The following is a 24,976-nucleotide window of genomic DNA, read 5'->3' as shown; positions in this document are numbered from 1 at the left end:
TGGAGTGAGCCCTCTGGCTACCCTGCGCCCGGGACAGGTTTGCTTGTTCGTTCAGTAGTCCGTGGTACTTTGGGATGAGAGGATGGAAGAATTGCCCAGTCACGCAACCAATATAGGCTGAGCCTCTTCTTATGGACCTGAGGTGACAAGGGTCATTGTCCAGGTGCTTGTCGTTCATCCTTGCTTATACTCTTGGCAGCTTCCTCTGAATGCCCTTTCCACCCTGCTCCCTTACCAAAATGTTATGGATGTACCTGAGGTAACCGTTTTTAAAAGGTCACGTATGTTATGCTGTGGTTAGTGAAATAGCCACAGCTGAAGATGCCGCATTCCAAGGGGTTCAACACAAACAATTGAATGACAATTTGATTCTGTTCTTCAAGGTGTGTGATCATTCTAGCCCACCTTCCCAGAAGTTCACTGCCCAACCTCCCCCTGTCCCCCCCGACCCCCGAACTTCCAAGCTTCCCTGTCAAGTCGCTGTTTTCAAGTACATGTGAGATCTCTTAGAGACCAGACGGAGCCCTGGTTGCATCATGGGTTATGCACCAGGCTGCTGATTGAGAGGTGACCAGTTTGAACCCACTAGTGAGTCGGTTTTGTTGAGTTCAACCTTCTGAGCCTGAGACTTAAAGAGAAAAAACGGCCAGCCCAGGAGCTCCCACGTAGCAAGCACACAGGTATTCTGCCTTCCATCCAGGGTCCTTGACGGCTCTCCCTCATCCCTTGGACCATCTTCTACAACAGCCAGGTTTGGGATCTGCTTGATCCACTCAAGTAAGAAAAGAATCTAAAGCACAGGAAGCATGGCAACACCTGGGTCACCAGTGCCCTGGCATAGCAGGAGAAATGTCTCTGAGTTAGGCTGCTGGCAGGTGGGCGGAGAGGACTGGACCAGGTGGATCAAACCGCCAAGAGGCAGCACCACATCTTCTTGTAGAGTGGCTGCTTCAGTCAGACAGCTGGACCATCTGTCACCTGTCATCAGAACGGGCTTGCTTTGGGCTCAGTAGACTTCTCTAAGGGGGATCCAGAACATGGGGCTCTCTACTGCCCAGGAGCAAGCACAGCCAGGATTGCTCAGTGTCGCTTCCTGAAGGTTTGCAGAGCTATGTGGCTGCACCATGTGGAATCAGACTTCCCAAAGTCTCCAGCCAAAGACGTATGTGGCTCAAGAGACCATCTGAGCCCCGGTGGCCAGGCCAGGACAGTACTCTGGTGGTGGGGACGGGGACATCCACTGCCACCTGCCGGGGTTGATGAGCAGTGATGGGCATGTGGCCTGCAGAGCCATCTTCCTATCTGCTTATCCTGGCTCCCATCCTTCTAGAGGACCCCAGGGGACGCAGGGCAGGGCAGGTACCCACCCAGCACAGGGGGTTCTGAAACATAAATCCATCTGGCTCTCTACAGGACACAGACGTGCTGTGACAGCCAAAGCCCAAGCCCAAGTGAGCTCTGACTTGGGCATTGCCAAGACTGCCAAGCCCCAACCTGTTGAGACTGAGTGGATTCCACTTCAGAGTAGTGGAGGTCAGAATAGAACTGCCCCCAAAGGTTGCCAGGTTGTCAGCTTTATGGAAGCGCCATGCCGCCATGTTCTTCCCCCATGATGTTGGTGGGTTGAGTTGGCCACTGGGCACTTACCCACTGCCGCTAGGGTTCCTCTGCCAAGGCTAGGGGTCCTGAGTTTTTTCATACTTCCCCCCTGCCCCTATGAATGTGCACTCTCTGTGCTTCTTCCTACTGCCGACAATTAGCACCAAGACCCCGTAATGGATTAAGGCAGCCCTCCCATAACTCCAGGTCAAACTGTGGAGCCTCCGCTCCATAAATTCTGGCCTAGAAGGTGAAACTGTTAAGAAAGGGCAGTGAGGTCCAGCCACAGTGGGATGAGAAATCAGACAAGGATGTTTTTCAAAGCAAGCTTTGTTTTTTGGATTGCTCCAAGATTGGTTCCCACCCTACAGGCTCCTTTAACCCTAGGGGGGAAAAAATATTTGTAGTCTGATAGTGTGCTGTAGGCAGCCGGGTGCTGAGCCGGCTATAAAACAGTCCTGAGGACTCTCAGGGTGGGGTTTCATGAGGAATGACTTTTAACCAGTGACCCCAAGTCTCCAAAGTTGAGGCACCAACTGCCCATCTTACCCAGCTTTACAGAAGTCCTGGAAGATTGATTTCAGAAGAGAAATATTTAGGAAGGAAAGAGAAGGCAATGTGATGGGGGAAATGCATGCCAACCCTCAGAAGGACAGGAGTCATTAAAGGGGAATTTCAGACTGACTACCATCAAGCCGACGTCGACTCACAGTGACCCTATAGGACAGAGTAGAACTGCCCCCAAGGAGTTTCTGAGACTGTAATTCTTTACGGGAGTAGAGAGCCCTACCTTTCTCCCACAGAGAGGCTGGAGGTTTAGAACTGCTGACCTTGCAGTTAGCAGCCCAATGCAGAACCACTAGGCCACCAGGGCGACACAAGGGGAATGTACTGGAGGGTAATTGACCAAGAAACACAGTGGACAAACTGAATTTCACTGCATGAGGCTAAGCCCTTTGCTGCGTACCACAGAACACATTAGGGGCCCCTGGTTAGGCAACGGGCCATCCAGCAAAGGACGGCAGTTCAAATCCACCAGCCCCTCAATGGGAAAAAGATGGGACCGCCTGCTCTCAGAAATATTCACAGGCTCAGAAAACCTACATCAGGTCGCAGTGAGGCAGGGTGGACTCCTTGGCAGTGGATTTGGGATAGAACAAGTGAGTGTTGTTGTTGTTTTTAAGTTACTACTTCTCCATGCGTCTGAAAGTTTGCAAACTGTTGGTGAGCTCAGCAGCAGAGGGGAGAGATATGTGACTGTCTGCCGCCCCAAGGATTCCAGCCCCGGCCACCCGAGGGTGGAGCTCCCCTCTGTCCGCTTGGGTCGCTGGGAGTCGGAATTGACCTGGTGACGGCAATGGGTTAACAGGCTGCCCTGTTACCTGGCATCCTGGGTGTCTTCCTGGTCTCTCCATCAAACTCAGTGTGCCCTTTGGCCACCCGGTGGTGTTCTTGGGACTTGACTGGCCTCCCTTCAGGGAGCTGGCGTGGAGGGGACTTTTTGTTTGGGCTGTTGCTGCTGGCTCTGGCTCACCATTGTGTTGGAAAGAAGATCGAGTGAGATCACAAGTAATAGAAAACCTTGATGTTTTTGCCCTGGCACAAGAGACGACAGTTATCCAATTGGGGTTAGGTTTCCAGCATGGTGAACTCGAAAGCAAATATTTATCTTTTGGCATTAAGAACGGCACAGATCTCACACCTTTGACCTTGAATGTCAGGGTTGTATCAGAGCTTGGAAAGAGGGGTGTGTCAAGTCAGAAGTGGAAGGCATTTTTCCCTGTCCGCCTCTCTCTGGGGACGGTACTAACATTTTTGTTACCACAGACAGCGCAGCAATGACCGGCTCGGTCACTCCCAAGTTCAGAGTTGCATTCCACCGGGTGCCAGAGGAGCTCCTCCTTTCTCCTCCCTGAAAAGGCCCCTTCCAAGCTCACAGTCCGCGTGGTTGGAAGGAAACAACTCAGGCTCCTCCATGTGGTGCTTCTCCAGGCCTGCGTCATAGGCCCCAAAAGTGAGATTTTAAAAGACTCCAGTTGTCGCTGCCCAGCAAAGCCAATGCTCTCATAACCTCTGAAGACGACAGAACACGTAGCTTTTGGTAGACGGACCTTTTGAGACAGTGCCTGGAGTTGGGGGGAATAAAGAGCAGGGTCCCACAAAGTCACTCATCTGAAGTTTCCATGCAAGTGTCTCCCACACAGTGGCTTCGAGAAGAACCCCCTCCCCACACTTCCTGACATCCCGACCCTGGGAGCAACCGTGTCGCTTGTCCAGCTTGAATCCTTTTCTAGTGAGCCATTCCAACTCATCACCTGAAGCAAGCCTCTGAGAGTCCTGGGGGCACTTCCTCTCCCGCGCCAGCTCGGCCTGTTGGAGAATGACGTGGCTGGCTGTCTCCATAAAAGGGACAGCCTTGGAAACCCTTGGAGCCGGTTCTGCAACTTCCTCCAGGGTCACCAGGCATCTTACTCCACAGCAGTGCATTTCTATCTGAGCCAGAATCAAGGAGCCTTAGAAAGATCCACTAGATCTTACCTTGGTGTTTAGCTTCTCCTCCGTGCCTTGAGGCAAGCAGCCTGGGGGCAGGGGGAGCAGGGAATGGGCTCAATCTGAACAGGGTGATTTGAATCCTGGCTCTGTAACACTGGACCTCTCCTAGCCCTTCGATGCCTGAGACTTGCGGGGTGCCCCATGGTGGCTGGATGGGTGAATGTGAGCTGACTTTCTAAAGCGTCAGCTATCGAACAGACGCAGAGGGTAGTGTAGACCAGGAAGATGATGGATGAAGGGCGAGATGCTTCCGGTCCATGGGGAAGGAAAGATTTTTTTTTTTGTTTATTTTTGTTTGTTTCTGTAGACACCGAGGGCCTGAGATCGCCCAAACCCAGTGCTTTTTATTGAACCTCAGTCACAACTTGAGGAAGCAGTTTTGAGGGCCAATAAGTTAGTTCATGATCTCTTGTTCCACACAGCCCTTGGCTTCGGGGCAGAGATTCAGAGTGGCCCGGGCTGTGGCTGCCTTTGTCTGCTGGTATCCAGTCAATTTCAGGAATTAAATCAGAGGGTTCTTTGCATTCCATCAACGGCCCCTCATCCGTCCAAAGAGTCCGATCAACAGAAGGATGCGGATGAAAGGAGGACTGAACACGGTGCAGCGGGACTGGAAACCCAGCCATAATGGACACCTGATGGCATGAGACCACAGAGCTTTCCCTTTGAGACCTTTTTATGAAAGATCACTCAACCCACAGAGGTTAGAAAAGCACTCTGGGATTCCATTTGGTCAAAGCGCTCTTAATTGGATTCTTCTCGGTTAATGCTTTCAAATTCCACTCGGATTAAAATCGGAACAAAAAGCAAAACCCACTTTGGGAACTGTTTGGCAGTAGCCAGTGAAGCCGAACATCTACACACCCATGACCTTTCTCTGTCCCTTCCACTTCCAGGTGCACACATGCCTGCGACAGAAATGTGCCCATCCATCATCTCACCCAAAAGATAGAGGAAAGACTTTCCACAGCAACATAATTCGAAGCAGCCCCAAACTTGGAAAGTCCCCAGATGCCATCAGGAGTAGGATGAATAAATAGGACACAGCAACCTTACAGGAAGGAGCGCAGCGCCGTGGCCCATCTAGTGGGGTGTGGCTGCTAAATCACGGCTAAGTCTCATGATGGGTTGATGCCAGGAGCCATACCCTATTTGTTTCTCCTCAAGGAAATGTCAAACACAGGCAAAACCAGCAGATCAGGTTAGAAGTCAGCCTATTGATTACAGGGTGTAGTGGCTGGGAAGAGGGCGCGGGGAGGCGGAGCACTTCCCAGTGTGCCTCATGTCCCTCTCCCGATTTGAGTGGTCGTAACAGGATGTATCCCATTTGTCGGAACTCACTGAGCGGCACGCTTGCCATGTGTGGGCTTTTCTTGATGTCCGTTCTTCAATAAAGCAGTTCCCCTAAAAGACACAAACTAAAGTATGTCCACCCGGCGCCCTCCAAAGAAGGGCGTGCAGGGAAGAAGTCTATTCAAGACTGTTTACTTGCCTTGTAAGGAGGACCCTCACTACAGATTCACTGCCACTGAGTCGATGCCAACTCAGAGTGACCCTGTCAGACTGGGTAGAACTGCCCCTGTGGGTTTCTGAGACTCTGATTCTATATGGTCAGAGAAAGCCTCATTTTTCTTACTAAGGTGGTTTGGAACTGCAGACCTTGCAGTGCTTCTCAGACCAACACTTAACTACAGTACTACCAGGGCTACACGAAGGGAGAAGAGTCCATTGACAAACAACACCATGAAGTCATAGGTGACCTGTGCTGCCATGGGGCATCTCAACAGAAGGCATCTGTAGCTTATCCAGAGGGCATCTGTAGCTTATCCAGGTGCTGGATCTCAACAGAGGGCATCTGTAGCTTATCCAGGTGCTAAGCATTGCGCTACTAACCGCAAGGTCAGTAGTTCAAAACTATCAATCACTCCAAAGGAGAAAGGTGAGGTTTTCACTTGGAAAGGCCCTTGTAAAGAGTGGTAGTCTTGGAAACCCACAGGGCAGCCCTCCTCTGCCCTATAGAATCACAGTGTGAGTTGGAATCCACTCAATGTCAACGAGGTTGGTTTGGGTTTTCTTTTTTGAGGTGTTGGGGTGGGAAGGCTATCAGAACCAATACCTTGGAGCATTGATTTCAGAGCTGGGCAGACCTGGCATCACAGCTGTGCCTTGCCGAGTGAGTAATTTGAGGTGGTTTCCCGATCTCTCTAGCTTTGATAGCCTCGTCTGTGCGTTGGGTGGTAGCTCAAACATGGCTTAAACAGAGAGAGCGGTCAGGAGGCTTGTGAGGTGGATAAGAATACAGTAGGAATAATAGTGACGTTTTGCTCGCATTGCCCAATAGTGCCTGTTTGTTGGTATGAGCCATTGTATCTTGAATTTGTAGGTTTTATGGGGGTTGGGGCCCCGAAGTCTCATTGTGGACAGTGGATAGCAGAATTTATCCTGTCTTCCTGGTCAAGTTCCCCTCCCCCCTCTCTTGTTTTGATCCATGTCTCTTTGCCAAGGTATAATTTACCTAAGACCACGTTGACTTGTGATAAGTGTATGCGTCAATGAACTTTTAGTAAATTTATATCGTGTGTGATCATCGCCCCATTCTAGCGGCAGAATGTTTCCATCCCTCAGAATAGCTCCTCCCTTGGCAGTAAACTCCCAGCCTGCTTTCATCTCTTGGTTTGTTTTCCTACGTTTCATAAAAATAGAATCTTATACAATGTGTCGCCTCTGTGACACCACCCCCCTCTCTCCCTTGATGTAATTTTATGAGATTCACTCATGACTTCGTGTGTATCTGTTTTGTTGCTTAGGAGCGTTCTGTTGGATAAAAAGTATCACATTCTGTTTATCCGCTCAGCCTTTCCCAGACATCTGGATGGCTTGTGGGTAGTGCCCGGATGACCATCCTCATGCATGTCTATGTGTGTACATAGTTTACCATGTCTCTGGGCTGGTACCTAGGAGCAGACGTGCTGCATCTCATGGTAAACGTCTGCTCCAGCTTTGAAAGAAACGGCTGAAGAGTTTTCCAAAGAAGTCTGATCCCCATCCATGAAGTCTGAGCATCCCAGTTTCTTCACATCTTTTCAACGGTTGGCATTGTCTTTTTCATTCTAGCCATTGTGGCAGCCGTGTGATAGCATTTTGTTGTGGTTTTGTTTTTTCTCTAATGACTAACAATGTGTGGGATAGTGCCATGTACTTATTATCTATTTACTCATGTACGTATATTTTCTTTGGTGACATATTTATTCAAATACCTTGTCCACTAATTGAGTTGTTGGACCTCTTGTTGTAGATTTCTCCTTGTACTGTGGAGCTTTAAAGTTATTTTTGTACTCTGAATATGAATCCATTTTTATATATTTGGTTTGCAAATACTCTTCCCACTGTGGTATAACTTTTCTATTTTTCCTGTGGTGCTATTTGAGAGAAAAACTGCTTTTCAACGTGCTAGTATCTAATGTATCCATTTTTCCCTCTTTCATGAGTGTACGCTAAAAATCTTTTCCTAAACTGAATTTTAAGATGATTTTTACTATGTTTTAATCTGGAAGTCTTATAGTTTTACCAATTAGATTGAGATACCGGATCCACTTTGAGTTAAGGTGTGTGTGTGCCCATGCATGCGCACGTGTGGTGTGAGGCAGGGGTTGAAGCTGTTCCATTGGGTGTGGTCATCCAGCTGTCCCGTCACCACCTGTTGGAAAGACCCTTCCTTCCATGGCATTGCCTTGGTTCGTGATTGAAGATCAGTTGGCTTACGTGTATGGCTTTGCTTCCCGATTCTCTTCTCTGTCTCACCTGTCCCGAGTCAGGACCCCTCTGCCTGGATGAATTTATGGTGCACATTGAAATCAGCCCCCCAACTTTATCCTTTTCTGTTTCCCAGTTCTTTTTGACTATCCTAGGTCTTTAGCATTTCCATATGAATTTTAGGATCAGCATGTCAATTTGTACAGAAAGAAAGGAAAAGTGCTAGGATTTGTTAGGGATGGCACTGAATCTCTAACATCCATTTAGAGACAATGAGGTGAATCCCCTAGAAATGTACATATTGGCAGCTGGCATTTCTAGAACACTGAAATTTAAAAGACTTTTTTTTTTTAAGTTTCTACTAATGGTCCTGAAGGAAATGAGAAAGCAGTAACCTTCTGTAAAAAGCCGATGTGTGTTTATCCTATGACGTTTCGATGTAAACATTTGTAGCCTTTGTCGTTAGTTGCCCACAAGATGATTCTCGGTAGAGTAGGCTGCTGCACAGATGGTTCAAACCTTCTTCCTTTCCGAAAGCCCGTCTCCTGAAGTGCCTCCGGGTGGCTTCGAACCGACAACCGTTCTGCCTAGTGACTGAGTACGTGGCTCTTTTGCACCCAAGGACTCACTTTCATCCCTCACTCCCCACCAAAAAGACAGCGGGGGTGCCCTGTCTTTTACGTCGTGAGCAGCTAGTCCAAGATACTGGAATATAGTGCTGTGTTTCTCTCTAGCTATTACACGCACACGCTTGCTTGAGAGACGAGCTGCGGGCTCTGCCTGACACAGCTTGTGCGTCTCTGTCAGACTTTGCTGAGCCAGAAGCATTGCAGTTGGTGAGGTGATGGGTCTTGCACGGACTTGCGGAGACAGAGCCTCTGGGCTTTGGGGAAAAGCTGCCGGTTTGGACTCATTGCTCAACCTTGGCCCAGGATACAGATTGGGGGGCAGGGCACACCCTCACCATAAGCCCGTTGATGATGCGGCGCCAGGGAAAGGAACCTCCCAGAGAGGTGAATGCCAGCCTGGGGATCAGGCCTGTCCAGGTGCGTTAGCAACCTCTCCCACTTCAAGGGAATAAACAGCGAGCAATAGCAGGCTGAGTCAGCCCCCGCACTGCCTTTCTCCAGGAACAAAGCAAGGAGCTCCCATGGTGGTGCCTTGCTCTCCGCACCCATGCACCTGCCCCGTAAGCAACACATCCTTGCCCCTCCCTTCAGCTTCCTCAGGGACTGTCGGGCTTGGCGTTGTGGTACCACCCGGATGACGGTCTTTGCAGTCCACAGTCAGCTGCACATACTCAACTGCGTGCTTTTTCAGAAGAAATGCTGGTTTCTAGGCCCTGCCCTAGAGTGATGGAATCTGAGTTTTAAAGGCTCGCAAGGTCTTGCTTCTGCACAGTGCAGGTGGAGAACCCCCAAGCCAGGCCAGCGCATGCATCCCGAACTGTTGGCGTGTCCTCAGATCGAAGTCGCCGTCCATCAGCAGCGTGTCAGCGAGGGGCGGGGGCAGGAAAACAATTTATTTATTCCTGAGTGTTCTAAGCACCAAATCTGAATCAAATTGGATCTGAAAACACAAAACAAAAATGCTACAAAGCAAGACTTTGATGGCTACGCTGCCTCTGTGGAAGTGACGTCACTCAATCATCTTGCCATGCCCCACCCTCGGTGCTCAGCCAAGAGTCTGTGTAGAAAAACAGCTAGCTGGTTTCCCCACCGTCTGTGAAAGTCACAGGGACGATGGCTTCCTGTTCCGTCACTACAGCTCTCTGGTAGATGCGTGATTCCATTAGTATTTAGGGACGGGGTGGTCGGTGGTTAGAATGTGAGCCCGGAACCAGGCTGCCTGGACTGAAAGCTCTAGCCTTTCCTGTTAGGGACATTGGGAATTTCTTCTCTTTGAGCTCAGATTATTGAATTTCCTGTTTGTAGGCTGGGCCAGCTCCCTCGGAAGGACAAAGTAGTACATGGTACAGAGCCTGCCCCCTCGGGTAGCTTCTGCCTGATAGTAACGCTTGGTAATCCAGAAACAGGAATTCTTGCTTCTCCACCAAGAATCGTATGGGCCCTTTTGCCTTTTAGTCATTTATTTTCATGGTGGTGGACGATATATGCAGCAAAACATTTGCCACTTTTATGTGTACACTTCCGTGATACTAACAGCACACACCAGGCTTGGCCTCAGTCACCCTGTCCATTCCATTCCAGATGCTGCCAACACCTTTCACAGATACTCGGTGCCCCTCAAGCGCTCCCTTCTGCGCACCCCGCCCCCGCCCGCACATCAGTCGTGCAACCCTGGTCCTTGTGTGTCCGGTTTAATTTTATCAGCATGGTGTTTTGAAGGCCCGTCCACGTGGTAGCGTCCATCAGAGCCTCCTCCCTCTTTGTGGCAGATTGAGGCTCTGTTGTGCAGACTCAACCCCTCTGGGTAACCGTTCATCTCTCGGTGGATCAGGGACACCTTCGTGATCTGCCGTTTCCCTTTCTGACCCCTTCAACGGAGATGCCCAGACCATGGAAAGCCCAACCTGTCCTTAGCCGGGGAGTCGTTCCATTGTTTGGCCTTACCTCTGCGATTTTTGTTTGATTCATCTGACGCCTTCTCTGGAAAAACACCGGCAAATACTTTTTGGGAAAGATTTGACCTCCAGGGCCTGCTGCCAACACCCCCTCTACCTCTCATTCCCACCACCCAGCTTAGGTCCAAGAGTAAGAAGCGCAGAGGAGACAACAGGGGGCTGCGGGGGCAAAGCAGCCGATCAGACAAGCAGATGGCGTGCCGTGCATGGAGCCTACTGGCTCTGGGATTACCACTCTCGTTTTCTGTGCCAGCAGCTGAAGCCAGCAGACACTGGGCTCATGTGGGGCATCTGAATGACTGCTGAGTGCCAGGCCCGAGGGGCGACTGGCTCTGGTGAAGCCCCTCCCCAGCATGAAGCCTTGCCTTTCCCTGTACCCCGGTTGCTTCTCTGTTCCCACTGCTCGGGGGCGCTCATAGAGTGATGGGAGGCAGAAGCGGGACTGGAAAGGGCCTAGTCTGCACCCTCCTCTTGTGTGGCTGGGGGCCTGGGGCTTGCAGAAGGTCAGCAGCGGCAGACGCAGGGTCCTGTCCGTAGTAACATTTTAAGAAATGATCTCTGAGTCCATCCCTCTCAGCTCTCTCCCCTCCTCTAGTGTTTCCCTGCACCCGGAGGCTCACACTTTCATTTAGAAATTAACCAAATTGTAGTAGTCACCCCAGAAGACCGGCTTCATCAGCTCTATTAATGAAGCCCCTCTGGGCACCCCGGGAATGTGTAGGCAGGTCCATTTATAAGCTCTGCTCTCTAAACAACTCGTTTATTGTGCAGAGTCAAGTGCAAGCCAGAATGCAGGCTGCTCACATGTGCAGTTTGACTCTGTGAACGTGCAGAAAACGAGAGTGGTGCATTCTTAAAATAGCAGGGGACGGGGACGGGTGAAGAACGGTGGCAACAGAGTTCTGGCAAGCTCCCCGGGGACAGAGCTCTGCTGGCTTCTCTGCTCGGGCAGAACTAGTGCTGGCCAGCGTGTGCCAGGTGGGGGCGGGCACCTGGAACCATCGCCCGGACATCACTTGTCATGGCAGAGCCCAGACTCTGCATGTAACAAGGATCATTGATAATCAATAGCCTCCTCTTCCCCATGAACTTCCAGCTGGTTCACTGCTTCTCATCTGCACACTGCTTAGCCACTCATTTTGCTCGGGGTCTGAAATAACCTTCCCTTTCTTCTGAAGACGACGCTGAGGTTGAACGGTTGTGGCACAGTGACATCAGGCTCTGTGAGTCTGCAGTGACCCTGCGTCTGGGCCCAGCTCTGAGACTCTCCAGGAGTCGCCACAGACCTTGTCTTTGAGCTCCTGTGGGTGCCTGAGCAAGGAGAACATGAAATGGGTGGGGGGATGGGGCTCCCACAGGCAAAAGAGTAAACACATTTTGCTGAGAATAGAGTTTCCTTTTGGGGAGGAAGCCCAAGACAAAGGTCTTTAAAGATAAGGAGGTTGAGCCATGGGGGGTGGTGCTGGTGTGTGTCAGAGCCGACTGGGGGTGGGGGGTGGGGTGTTAGTTTAGATCTAATATCCGGCTCAATGGAGAAGTAGGTCAGTAGCAAGGACAGCTGGTAACTCATCCCTAACCTGTGGCCCACCAGGCCACCCTGAGTTCAGAGTCCCCTTGTTGGCAGCCGTTGAAATCCTTGCTCGTCCTCCCTGGTCCACCCTAGACCCGGATGTGCTAAGGCTAGGAGCAATTAGTGTTGGCATTCCGTATCGCCTAAAAGTTAGTGTGTGGGGTCGCTGTGAGATGTGAAAATAATAATTTATCAAAGGGTCACGAGAGTGGGTGGGGGGAAGGAGGGGAAAAAAGAGGAACAGATACCAAGGGCTCAAACAGAAAGCAAATGTCTAGAAAAGAATGATGGCAACCTATGTACAAAGATGCTTGATACAATTGATGTATGGATTGTTATAAGACTTGTAAGCACCCCCAATAAAATGATCTTTTAATTAAAATTAAAAAAAAATAGTGTGTGGGTAAGCACCATAGCCGGCTCTTCGGGAATTGCCTGGCAGGTGACCCTGCAAAGAGTCCATGCTTGACTCCCAATTTTAAATCACGTCAGTATCTGGTGGGTTGGTTGGGTGGTTCCTGCCTCCCTCCCCCAGCATGAGGTTCTCTTGAGCTGAGCACCCTCGCTCTGATGGCTAAGGGGCTTTTGTAGTTTCCCCCGGGAGGTGTGAGAAAGGACTGGCTGCCTGCCCCTGACTTCCTGCTGAGGTGCTGTGCCAGCGACTGCTGCCTCTGGCCTCTCCGCACCGCTGGACACACAGTGAAAGGAAGCGTTTCCGTGGTTGGCTGACAAAGCCACCCCACGCTCCATTGGATGGTACCTGCGTGGTGGGCAGTGTTGGCTAAGCTGCGCGCGAGAACGTTTCCCTTCATCAGACATGGACCCGGAGCATGCCTCTGATGTGACCTGTCACCTGTCTAGAAAGTTGCCCCCTAGTCCAGGGACACTCTGCTTCAGGGAAGTCAGAGCCTGAATGTGAGGAGCCCAGGAGAAACACAGCTCTCTTCAGAAAACTCCTTGCCAGGCCAAGGCTGCTGCCCCCAGCACAGCAGAGGGCTGGGGCGCTCTCTGAGCGGAAAGCAACGCATGCCACCTCTGACTGCCAAGCCAGACGGAGTTGACTATTCCCAGGTTGTTGGAAGGAGGCCGATTGCCATTCTCTGGGTGACGGACATTACTTTCGATTGGGTTGGCGCTGGTGAAGGTCGGCCTATGGCGTAAACTCTGATCCTGAGGCTCCTGCTGATGGAGGAGGCTCTATCGCAGGCTCATGATGTAACAGTCCCCGGGAGATGAAGGTCCAGGGAGCTCTGGACAGGGGCAGAGCACCCACTCTCGGCAGCCATCAGTGCGGTCGTTGAACTCCTTAGGGCTATGGCTCTAGGACGTTGGATCCATTAGACAGTACCTTCCCCTCCCATCCTAAATATCCAAGCTCTGGAAAAAATGCTTGGGGACCATGACAGAGGAACTGAATAACCATTGGCCACCTTTTCTCTTGCAGGCGGGTGACAAGCATTACCACCCCAGCTGTGCCCGATGCAGCAGATGCAACCAGATGTTCACAGAAGGAGAGGAAATGTATCTTCAAGGTGAGAGGACTTTTGAGAGCCCCTCCGGCCTCGTCCCGGCTGGTTTGCCTGCGGAGGGTCCTAGAGATGGGCCGTTTTCATTCCCCTCGAGCCTTACCCAATCCCCCCAAAATGAACGCAGCCAACATCTACCTCACCGGTTAGCATTAGTCAGCCAAACTGCTGACAGGCTGACGGTGAGCCCCTGAGGTCTTTAAGGAATGAGGCTGCTGCTGCTGCCTGTGTATAGAGAGGTCTATGCACCCGGTGGACTTGCATGAGAAGACAGGCAGTCCACCTGGGGCCGATGCATGGCGCCCCCGTGTGCATCACAGTGGAACTGCAGCAGCCGCTTGGAATGGCCCCTTCGATGGCTGCTGGAAGCCTCCAGGTCTTAGCTCTTAGGACTTTTTTTTTTAATATATATATAACATTTATTTTTACTTTCCTTTTTAAAAAAATCATTTTATTGGGGGCTCTTACAGCTCTTATCACAATCCAGACATCCGTCCATCGTGTCAAACACATTTGTACATGGGTTGCCACCATCATTTTCAAAACACTTTTTCTACTTGATATTAGCCCCTCATTGTCCCCTTACCCCCCTCCCTCCCACATGAAATTATCCCTTGATAATTTATGAATTCTTGTTTTTTTATGTCTCACACTGACCGCTGTCTCCCTTCATCCACTTTTTTGTTCGTCCCACAGGGAGGGAGGGAGTTATACATCAAGCACTGTGATCGGTTCCCTCTTTCTCCCCCCCCATCTTCCCCCTACCCTCCTGGTATTGCTATTCTCATTATTGGTCCTGAGGGGTTTATCTGTCCTGAATTCTATGTGTCCAGAGCTCTGATCTGTACCAGTGTATATGCTCTGGTCTAGCTGGATTTGTAAGGTAGAATTGGGGTCAGGATAGTGGGGGCAGGGGGAAGGAAGCATTAAAGAACTAGAGGAACGTTGTATATTTCATCAGTGGTGTTCTGCACACTGGCTGACTCGTCTTTTCCTTGTGACCCTTCTGTGAGGGGATGTCCAATTGTCCACAGATGGGCTTTGGGTCTCCACTCCACCCTCCCCCTCATTCACATCGATATTTTTTGGTTTGGGTCTCAGCTAAACCTTTTAACTCTTTGCATGCACACCCCTGGGGCATGGAAATCGGCAAACCCCTCTTTTCCAGACCTTCCCCTGCAACAGGCTCTGGGGACACAAAAGACAGAAGAGGGCATTTCTTGGCATGGCGCCTCGACCATTTCCCATGTCACTCACCAACCTGAGGACGGGGGTGTCTCTGAGGCCGCTCATTTGAAATCAACTCGAGAGCAGGACGTTGCGTCTGTTCCTCTTGGGATGCTCCGAGGGAAGAGCGTCTCCGACGGGTGCATAGTACCATAGGCTCAGTCCACCCACTGAGGAAAGACAGCCCTCTGAGAGATAGAGATAGAGAGAGAGAGAGAGAGAGAGAGACAGAGAGAGAGAGAGAGAGAGAGAGAGAGAGAGACAGAGAGAGAGACAGAGAGAGATCAGGCAGCAAGAGCACGTAACCAGGACCGATTTCCACAGGGGACATTAGCTGTCTCTACACTGACACCACTTTGGAGACATTTTCCCCATATAAGACTACAACCTGCCTTTATTCCTTCCCAGAGCGGGAGTGTCTTGGAGAGGCTGCGGGACAGCCTCCCCTGCCCCTCAAACAGCACCATCTGTGCAGGTATCGTGCTATTTTCATCTGGGAAGTCATTAATTAGCCAGAGCTCATCAGCACAATTATCGAGACCTGCGAGCGCCCTTGCTCCCTCGCTCTCCTTCATGACAGGGGCTGGGCCGTCTGGGCCTGGCACTGCTTTGTTTCTCCGTGCATGTACTAACATCGTGTGCATTTTTAACGGATGCTCTGCCTTGCTCGCCGTTCGAGCTGTAAGGTAACGAAGCGCGGTCGACAGAAATGGTTCCTGAGTATCCCAGCCGAGCCTCGGCCACTCTCACCCCGCCTCACTCATGCACGTCAGCACAAAACTCAGGCTGTATCAGGAGCGGGCACCCGGGTGCCTTTTAGCCGTCCTTTAAAAATGACCACGCTGAGAACGGTGTAGGCTGCGGAGCATCACTGGATCTCCGAGGGCCCGAAAAGACCACGTGGCAGGTCCCAGCACCTGAATCGGATGGCCTCATGTGAGCTGTATGTGAACCCATCTCCCTGCGGACAGCCTCTGCATCTGCAGGGACACTAATGGGATGTCGCTGCACACGTAGAGCATGGGGCAGATGCAGGCTCCATTTCAGCACCCTGCTCTCTTGTAGACTGCTGGGTGCCAGTTACCATGCTCACAAACAAGGCACCCGGCACCCCGCTCCTGGACGAAAGCCCAGAGGAATTGCAAAAGCAGGGACTCCCCTCCAGTCCCTTGTACCCCAGTATCCATGCAGCCACCTCTCAGTGGCCATAACGGGAACCACCCAAAATGTATCCATTGACAGATGAGCGGGTAAGCAAACTGGGGCCTGGGCAGACGGGGATAGCATTCCATCCAGAGGGAAGTTCTGGCCCCACGACCTGGGCAAATCATGAAAACCTTATACCGAGGAAAGCCAAGCAGAGACAGGTGACCAGGTGTTGTAGGACGGCATCCCTCGCCCTGCTACGCTTCCGTCCTCGTCACCTGCTGTTCATGAAGCACGCCGTCTCCCCAGCCCTAACAGCTAGCACCCAGGTGGATACCATCTTCCAGCGCAGCTGCCCATACAGAGTCCCTGTGAGTTAGAATTGATTTGAAAGCACACAACCATAACAAGCCCCGCAGAGTCAAGGCAGAGCTCACGCGTCAGCACTGACCGGGTTCTTGCAGACGATCAACCAGCTGGGCGCCTGTACTCAGAGGGAACGTGCCACTCTTCAGGAACCCTGCTGGTGTGGTGTGGTGGGTTGTGTTGGGCTGCTAACTGACTCATCAGGGGCTCACGCCCTGCAGATGCCGTGGGGGAAGGTGTGGCTGAGTCTAGCATAAAGAGCCACCAGCTCAGAAATCCCAAGGAGCAGTTCTTGATCTTATCGGGCTGCTGCTACGAGTTGGCATGGACTCAAGGGCATTGGGGGCTTGGGCTCAGGGAGGGGGGATGTCATACTCACAGCTACCGTTTTTTTGCAACCAAAAAAGGTACAAAGGAAGAGATACATAGGATGAAGTCTGAGAGAGGTCACAGCATGGAGCTTCTGTAGGCCAAGGAGGAGCACCCTCTCCTGGGCCTGGTCACCAACCAGGAAGCTTCCTCTGAGCCTCGAAACTCAGGGATCTAATGGGCTTCTGGAAGTGACCTTCTGAAGCTCAGTCAACACTGACCCCTGGTTGACCCCCTCAGTAGTCAGCATCGGGTGAAGGTGCTGCCCACCTGGAACAAAGGGTCAATTGCTCTCTGCAAGGTGATTCCCAACAGCTTGCAGGTTCACACCATGACTGTTTCTACGGGCTTGCTTGATGTTGCCTAGATCGAGAGTTAACTGTCCATAATTGGATTGATGAAAACAATTCAGTGAGTTTTGCCGCTGGATATAGCATGCCTGGTTCACCTTTACTTCTCTCACCCAAACTGCGTGGTGGTTTTCATTTTAAATCACATGGCGCGGGTTTCTGAAATGACGTGCGGTGCCACGGACATTGATTTTAAAGTCTAACCATTTGGGATTGTGCTGTTGCTTTTTAAAGGACTCAGTGTAGCGCTAACGATGTATGGAATGAAAACAAGCCGTGCCCAGCCAGTGGTTTCTGTCATGTAGAAATAGGAGCTTTGTAGAACAAGCTCAGACTAGATGACAAAGACTCGCCCAGAGTCTGCACTTCCCTCCGGGTGGAGAGAGGGCTGTGACCACCTCAGGTGTGCCATCTGATGGGGCTACAGCTGCTTGCTGTTTCCGTCACACCTGGCAATGTTTTGTGTCTTTCCAGGTTCCACCGTTTGGCATCCCGACTGTAAGCAGTCCACCAAGACGGAGGAAAACTTGCGGGTAAGGAGACTGAGCAGGAATTCCTGGGCTTCTTGGCAGGTCCCTCGCTTTCCACAGTCACAATTCCGTTGTGTCCCTCCCCCCCCACCCCCATCCCCTCACCCCCACCCCTATCCCCTCCCCCACCCATCCCCATCCCCCTCCCCACCCCTCCCCACACCCCCACCCCCCACACAGCAAATCAAGCTGTAAATGCCATTCAGCCAGGGCAAGGGATTTCCATCCACCTTACATTTATTGTCACTTTCGTTCCAAGCGGCTCACCTCGGACAAAAATAGACCTTGCCTCCCTCAGCCAGTTTTTAGGAATGCACTCAAGGAAAAATCAAACCATGCAGACATGGGAAACACATCGGGAACGTCTAAGGTCCCTCTAACGTCTGGCCTCCTCGACAGACAGTTTGGCGGATTTTTGTTTCGTTTTGTGTTCATGAGTACTCCGTCTCTCACACACCTCTCCAACCCTGACTCCTCACCCTGCTGTCAGCTCTCCATCGATTTTACCAGCTCGTGTGCCAGGGTAGCCTCCGTCTCAAAGCTGTTAGGCTTGTCAAATCACTTCTCAGGAAACCAGTAAGGAACCCAGGCATCTGTACCCTGGGTAGCTTGTCACATATTTAGGCTCCCAACACAATGCTTTCACCGGTCTCGGGACATCGCAATATGGGCATCTCTCACGTCTCAGGACTTCGCACCTTGGCTCCCAGAGCACTTCTAAGATGTCACTGTGCTTTATCCATCGCAGAGGCGGGGAGCCGTATGCCGCTCTAAGGTCACGAGCGGAATCTGCAGCCTGCTCAGACAGTCCCAATTGTTCACCCGGGCTGTGAGCTATTGTTCAGTCATCCTGAGCCTGACTCCCAGTCCTCACTGCCTCTGTTCAGTCAGTCTGCTGGTGCCTACGGGGAGACCCCAAACACACAGACTCACTGCCGTTGAGACAATGCTGACCCACAGTGACCCGAGAGGACAGAGTAGAAGTTCCTCTGTGGGCTTCCGAGACTAGTCCTATGTAGGGGAGTAAAAAGCCTCTTCTTTCTTCCTCAAAGAAACTGGTGGTTTCGAACCGCTGACCTTGCAGATAGCCCCTGACCAAGTTAACCCCCTACGGTACCAGGGCTCCTCGTGTCTAGGATAAAGTCAGAAAGAATAGCCTGGGTTGGTTTGGGAGACCCTTTCGGAGCAGGTGGTAGACTTCCTTTGGTCTGCTGCTAACAGTATAAGAGAGGTTTATGTATCCTGCCACCACCCCCAACACATCATCATTGATCCATGCGACCTTGTTGTGGGTAGGTCACTTAGAAAAGGGGTCCTTGGCTTCAGAAAAATGGCCACCTGAGATTCCCCTCTCTGACCTGTGCCCGGTTTCTCTGTCAGAATCGACTCGATGGCAGCGAGTTTGGTTTTGGGCTTGGCTTCCCACATTAGGAATTTCAGCTGTTATTTCCCCCATCTTGTCGTGTGTTCTCCTGGAAAGACACAAACTGCAAGCAGGGGAGTGACTGTGCCCCCCCCCCCCGCCCCACTTTGCTCTCTTTCTTCTCAGCTGGCACCCATAAAAGCCCATGGTGACAGTTGCCATGGCCATAGTGTGAAAACAACACATTTCCCTGTTGACACTCAACTAAAGCGGCTTCTCTTAGAATTCACAGATGATTATTTAAAAGCCACTTTTCTCTGACTCCTCAAGTTTAGACCCGACAAAGGCAAGGGCACCACCCAGCAAAGCGTGTGATGAGACTCTCACGTGTGCAGTGCATGGGCATGCACAGACCACCGACCAGGCAGGTGTGCACTGGCAACCTGGCCCATGGCTGGACTCTGGGCTTTGGGATTCTGAGGAACGGGCCGGGCCCTTGGGGAACGGGGGACCCTCAAAATCGCAGAACATCCCGATTAGTGCCAGCAGCCACTTTCATCATGAGAATGAGGCATTCACAGTGTCGGCTTGGAGGTGCTGCCCAGAAGCCGCCCAAGTGGCTGGGGTCCCCCACGCTCTCCACACTGTCTGCTGATTTTAGATTTGGGGGTAATCATTTTCACTTCCTCCCTGATGGGAGTCTTTTGGGGGACAGAGGAATGCTCATGAGCCCAGACGACTGAACATGCGTCCCTCCATTCCTCTCCCCATCCTGCCCCAGAGGGATGCTTAAATGCCCAGATGATGTGGCCAGTGTGATTTTGCGTTTGTTTTAAATACAGCTTCAGTATCCTTGATAGCATCTCCATGGGCCTTTCTGGATGAGCTAACAAAAAAAACCCCAAAAAGCAGCTAGTGCGATAGTTGCTTTCATTCATCTGGCCAAGGGGAGGGACCATTTTCTTGCTTTATGTCAAAAATTTCCAGAGAATTCTTAAAAAATAAAACCTCTCCTAAACGCAGCCTTGAGTGCTTGGCTCCCTCTGAGGAATCCGTAGCCGAGAAGAGAGGAGGCCTCTGCGGAGAGGGGTTCAGATGTGCACTGAGTTGGGGGCACATGCTGCCACTGGAGGGAGTTCAAGGGAGACAGGTTCAGAACAAAAGAAGGAAGGCTTGAGCCGTCTTCAGGGTGTGCCTGTGGAGCATAGGCCCTGAGCCAGGATCCTCAGCCTCGCACTGGGCATCACTTGCAGCGCAGTTTCCATAGCAACTGGAAAATATTTGAGGAGTCTTTCAGCATCCCCCCCTTGAGCAGTCCACGTCCTTGATACAGAAAAACTCCAGGAGCCTGATCAGCTGGCCCCTAAGGCTGTCTCCATCGGCCTCATCAGCTTCTTGCTCTTCCTAGATTCTAAGAAGTTCTTGGCCAAAGTCAAAGGAAAGGGATCATGGATGTTGGAACAGAGGCAAACACACTGTGACTGGAAGACCCACTAATCGGCCTCCAGTGGGACAGACACACACACATACACACACACGCACACACACACGCACCCCTTCTCTACTGGAATGGGACGGCCTTGCATGTACTCTTCAAATTAGTTTCCTCTCATTCCGTTTTTATTTTCCTTCAGAGCGCTGTGCAACTGAGGATATGTCTTTGTTCCTTCTCCCCCCTTTTCATGTTTCCCGGCAGCCGCCAAACTTCCACCGCTCTGCATCCGATTTCTTTTATCCCAAAAGTCTGATCCGTCGTGCAGGCCGCTCTCCATCTCTGCAGGTTCGGGCCCAGGGGCTTCTGTCACTGCCACCACCCCCCCCACCCACACCCCCTGCGTTGTCCCCTCACAGCCTGTCCTGCTCCTGTGGAGGACAGACGCTCCTCTGACACCCCACCCACCCCCACAGCACGCACCTTGCCTTCTGACTCTGGCTGATGTTTTCCCGTAGAGAGTGCCTAACGCGTTGCCTTTCTTAGTGCAAGCACCTTAGAAGCTGCTGCTTGTCTTGTGTTGTGTTCTTGCGGAGGTCTGAGTCCTGAGCCTTATGCTGGAGGCCCAGGCCAGTTTGAGGAGGGTGGATGAGGCAGAGTGGTACCTAGCTGGATCATGCTACAGAGACTTGTCACCAGTGAGACAGAGCAGAGCCTTGGGAGAGTCCAGGGAGAAGAGCTCTCAAGGGACACTTGATGAGGGGGAGTTGGGAAGAGCAGGCCAGGTGGTGAGGACAGCAGACACAGGGTGCTGGGGAAGAGCAGGCTTGGGTCTGGCTCAAGAATGTGGGAGAGAGGCAAGGAAGGAAGCTCCTGGGACCAAGTGCCCCCTCTGTGGGTCTGGTGGCTTCTTCCGCATACTCTCCTTTCTCCTGCCTGAGAAACCCAGTGATGGGGCTCTCCTCATTCCTGCTTTATAGTCACTTCCCAGAATCCCCCCTGCCCGAGATTAGATGAGTTGAGAACCAGACCCCTTTGCCTTTGTGCACTGCACCCCAGAACCACATGAGGGGGTCCTGATGGAGAAATCTGGGGAGACAAGTGAGGAGAGCACTTGGGAGCTGGCCAGTCTCTCCGGGGAGCCACTGATGATGGTCAAGGTAGAGAGCCAACAGCCCACCTGGAGGGGCCTGTGTCAGCAGGGAAGGCACCTGCAGGGCTCATGAGATGACCGAGGGGACGGGAGGTGACACCCCTCCCCGCACACACAAGCATGACCTTCCACGGGGGTTTTCAAGAAACCATGAAAGCCCATTACAGAGGCCTCCCCACCCTGCTCCACTTTGGCCCAGATAAAACCCCCTTCTGCTCCTGTGGTGGCAATTCTGGATTTAGAATGGCAACCAGCTGTGGATCACGGGCCCATACCTCTGTGTGTGTGTATCTGTCTGTCTGTCTGTCTGTCTCTCTCTCTCTCTGACATTAGACCAAGTAGGAATTAGATTGTGATGTCTTTTTATTCAAACGTCACTTGCCCTGAGAAATTGCTCGAAGACACTGAGAAGCAAGCAGTGTAGACGGAGAAGGGACATGCTGTGGTCAGCCCCTCTGTGTCCTCAGCTGTAGGATCAAGGAGAAATCGAGGCTACCCAGATGGGAAGCCGCCCAGCCTCATTGGACTCTGGTCTCTGCTGCAGACTGGTGGGGCCTCGCTGGCCTGACGTGCTCAGTCCCTCTGGAGCTCCTCCTTCCTGTTCTGCCCACAAGGGAGCTTCAGAGAGTCCGTGGAAAAATCCCCTGATCTTTCCAGTCCGTGTTTTCCCCACGCACTTTTCAAAGCCCCTCCCTTGGCTTACAGGTTGCATGTCAGGTCTTTCACACACACACTTAGGTTGTCATGGATCTAGAGAAGCAGTTCTCAACCTTCCTCGTGCCGCGACCCTTTCATACAGTTCCTCATGTTGGGGTGAACCCCCAACCATAAAATTATGTTCTGTGCTACTTCATCACTGTCATTTTGCTACTGTTCTGAATCGGGCCACCCCTGTGAAAGGGTCATTCGACCCCCTGAGGGCCCGCGACCCACAGGTTGAGAACCACTGCTCTAAAAGAACTCCCAAACACAGGTCACTCCAGGACTAACGAGTGCTGCCCAAAATGTGTACCTTGCTGGGACAAGCACCTGGCCTGTGCTGTTGTTGTTGTTAATACCTTTTGAGTATTTCCAAAAGTACGTCACCCCAAAGTGTTACATATTCTTAACCTAGGTGATGGGTGTTTATGGTGCTTTCTTGGGGGGTGGGGGTACCACCAGGCAAGGAGTTTTGATTTGCTCCAGATCCGTCGATTCAAAAACTCTGGAGTGTCTCAGAAAGTAGAAAGAAAGAGGAGAGAGGGGGACAGGGAGGGAGGGGGAGAGAGAAGGCAGAGAGGGAGCATGCTTTTAATAACTTCTCTGCTTCTCTTGTTGCTCAAATGGGACATCTGATGCACATTATCCTGCCGTCAACATCAGCTCCACCTCACAGAGCTGTAAACAGCTCGGGGCTTGGCAGGAAAACAGGGCTGTTTGGCGAGGTCTTCCCTGGCCCACTGATGTCTGAGGCACCGCCTCAGGCAGCCCTTCGGAAGCCAGAAAGCCCCACAGCAGTGCGGTTCTCGGATTATACGGCGGTTTAGATATTTCCAACACCAGGGCCTGCAGGGCCGCCCATTCTTGCCACCTCAAATTAAGGCCCCTTCATGGTGGAGTGAACTGGCCACACCCCGTTCTGGGGGACAGTCAGCACACGGTTATACCCAGAAACCAGGCCTGCCCTGGTGGTGCAGGCGAGGCAGGCCCGTTGACGGAAAGTCATGTGCCTCCATTCTTTTCTTCTCACTAGAATTACAAGTTCAGAAAAATTGGAAAGAGGATTGTCTCCAGAAAGGCATCCTACCTGCACTTGCTCACGGGAGTTTTCAATGAATAACGGAATTTTCCTGCACGCTCAGGTGGTTGCAGGGGGATGCAGACCATGGCTAATCCACGTGGTAGTTGATTACGGACCAAGAGCTCCTGGCCGTCCCAGGGCCAGGTCTGTAGACGCACTGTCGTGCCTTGATTCTAAGGAGGATCTGTGTGCCTCTGGAGGCTGAAGCAGTTTCTCTGCTACATTAAGTGGCGCGATTGTTTCTGTCTTTAGAAACGCTTTCACCTCATTATAAAGAATGCACCTGCAAATCCACAACAACCAAATGAACCCTGTGTGTCCATAAAAAGTGTCTCCACCAGGTAGAGGCCCCCCGCAGGGACATGACCTTGTCTGCTACTTCGTTCCTGTCTCTACAGTACCGTCCCCTTGCCAGCTTACACTTCACATGTTCCCTCCGCTCCGAGGTCTCCCCCATTCATCAGGTCCCACCAAGGTCAAGGTGCTCAGATTGCTGCTGGCAGAAGGCTGAAGGCCCCGATGAATGGTCCGCAGAGAAGGGGGATGTGAGAAGGAGGGCCCTCTCCGGAACCCAGCGTCTTTGTTCCAAAGGGATTGCTCCTCCCTCTAGAACAAAGAAAGAGTGTATTATTGGATGTATGCAGATTTTAAAAACATTCCTTCCTCTGCAGCTACTAACACCACGTTGTCTGGTGAATGTCAGCAAACACCCAAGGCAGGTACTGTCCGCTGCAGCCAGCAGCGCTTCCTACTAGGCTCCTTTACCTTAGAGCCCTAGGTAGCCGCGTAGGTGTCCCTAAGAACTTCCAATTCGGGTGCCCTGCCTGTGGTTCCTCTGCCCCACGTAGCGCATGGCTTTGGAGGATTGAATGCACTGTAGACCATAGATCCAGTAGTTGTTGCATCTCTGTTCCTGGGGGGTAATGGGGAAAGCCTGGGAGGGGGCGGAGGGGGGGAGCGCTTCCCAGCTCTCCTTCAGTGGAACCCTCAAGTGCGTGGGTGCCCAGCGCTGACTGTAAGCGGACAATGCCCTGTCTCCAGGGGCCCCCAGGCGGAGCTCTGGTAAGTGTTGGAAGGAAGATGGCGCGGAGGTTGGATTGGAGGCAGCGCACAAAGGTCTTTCGCCCACTTTCCTTTCTGGGACTGGAACTGGGACTGCGTGCGCCTCCTGAATGGTGGGATAGGGATGAGGCCAGACCCAGGAGAGGGGAGCCATCTGATGGCCAAGGAGAAGGCTGCTCATAGCAATCCCAGGAAGGGGGGGAACCAAAGGTGTGCTCTTTCAGGGTTCTCAGTATTAGCAGCTAAATGCCTCTCTCACCCCCCTGGTGAAATGAATGAATGAAATCGTTTTTCTATGAGGCTTCTCTTGGTTGATTTTTTTTTATATAGAATAAAAAGCCTTCGAGTCAGGAGTGAATAGGAAGTGGGTTCTAAACATTCATGGAGAAAATCCACTCTCTCTTTATTACTATCCTCCCCCACACACAGCTTTTTGAAGCCCCCTGACATATGCTGGGGACATCGATGTAGGGCATTTTGGGTGCTTCTTTATAAGCAGTCCAGTGAGGTCACCCCCAGACATCTAAAAGGCTCTTACTCTTTAAAATGTAAGCTTAAAGATTAGTACGCTATTTGCTTACTAATTTTATTGGCAGTATAATTCAAGAGGCCA

General features: G+C 51.7%; 1 protein-coding gene across 1 annotated transcript in view; it reads left to right on the top strand.

Annotated features, from left to right (window-relative positions):
* The window catches only part of ABLIM1 (actin binding LIM protein 1), a 232,406-nt gene that overhangs the window by 163,955 nt on the left and 43,475 nt on the right, over nt 1-24,976 (top strand). The window contains exons 7-8 of the mRNA XM_075534800.1: nt 13,504-13,591; nt 17,518-17,576. Of these exons, the coding sequence (XP_075390915.1) occupies nt 13,504-13,591; nt 17,518-17,576 (147 nt within the window). The remainder of the gene's footprint in view (nt 1-13,503; nt 13,592-17,517; nt 17,577-24,976) is intronic.

The sequence above is a fragment of the Tenrec ecaudatus genome, chromosome 16 (assembly GCF_050624435.1).
Source record: "Tenrec ecaudatus isolate mTenEca1 chromosome 16, mTenEca1.hap1, whole genome shotgun sequence".
Lineage (NCBI taxonomy): Eukaryota > Metazoa > Chordata > Mammalia > Afrosoricida > Tenrecidae > Tenrec > Tenrec ecaudatus.
Note: the sequence above shows the minus strand (reverse complement) of the source record. Positions and strands in the feature narration are given on the sequence as shown.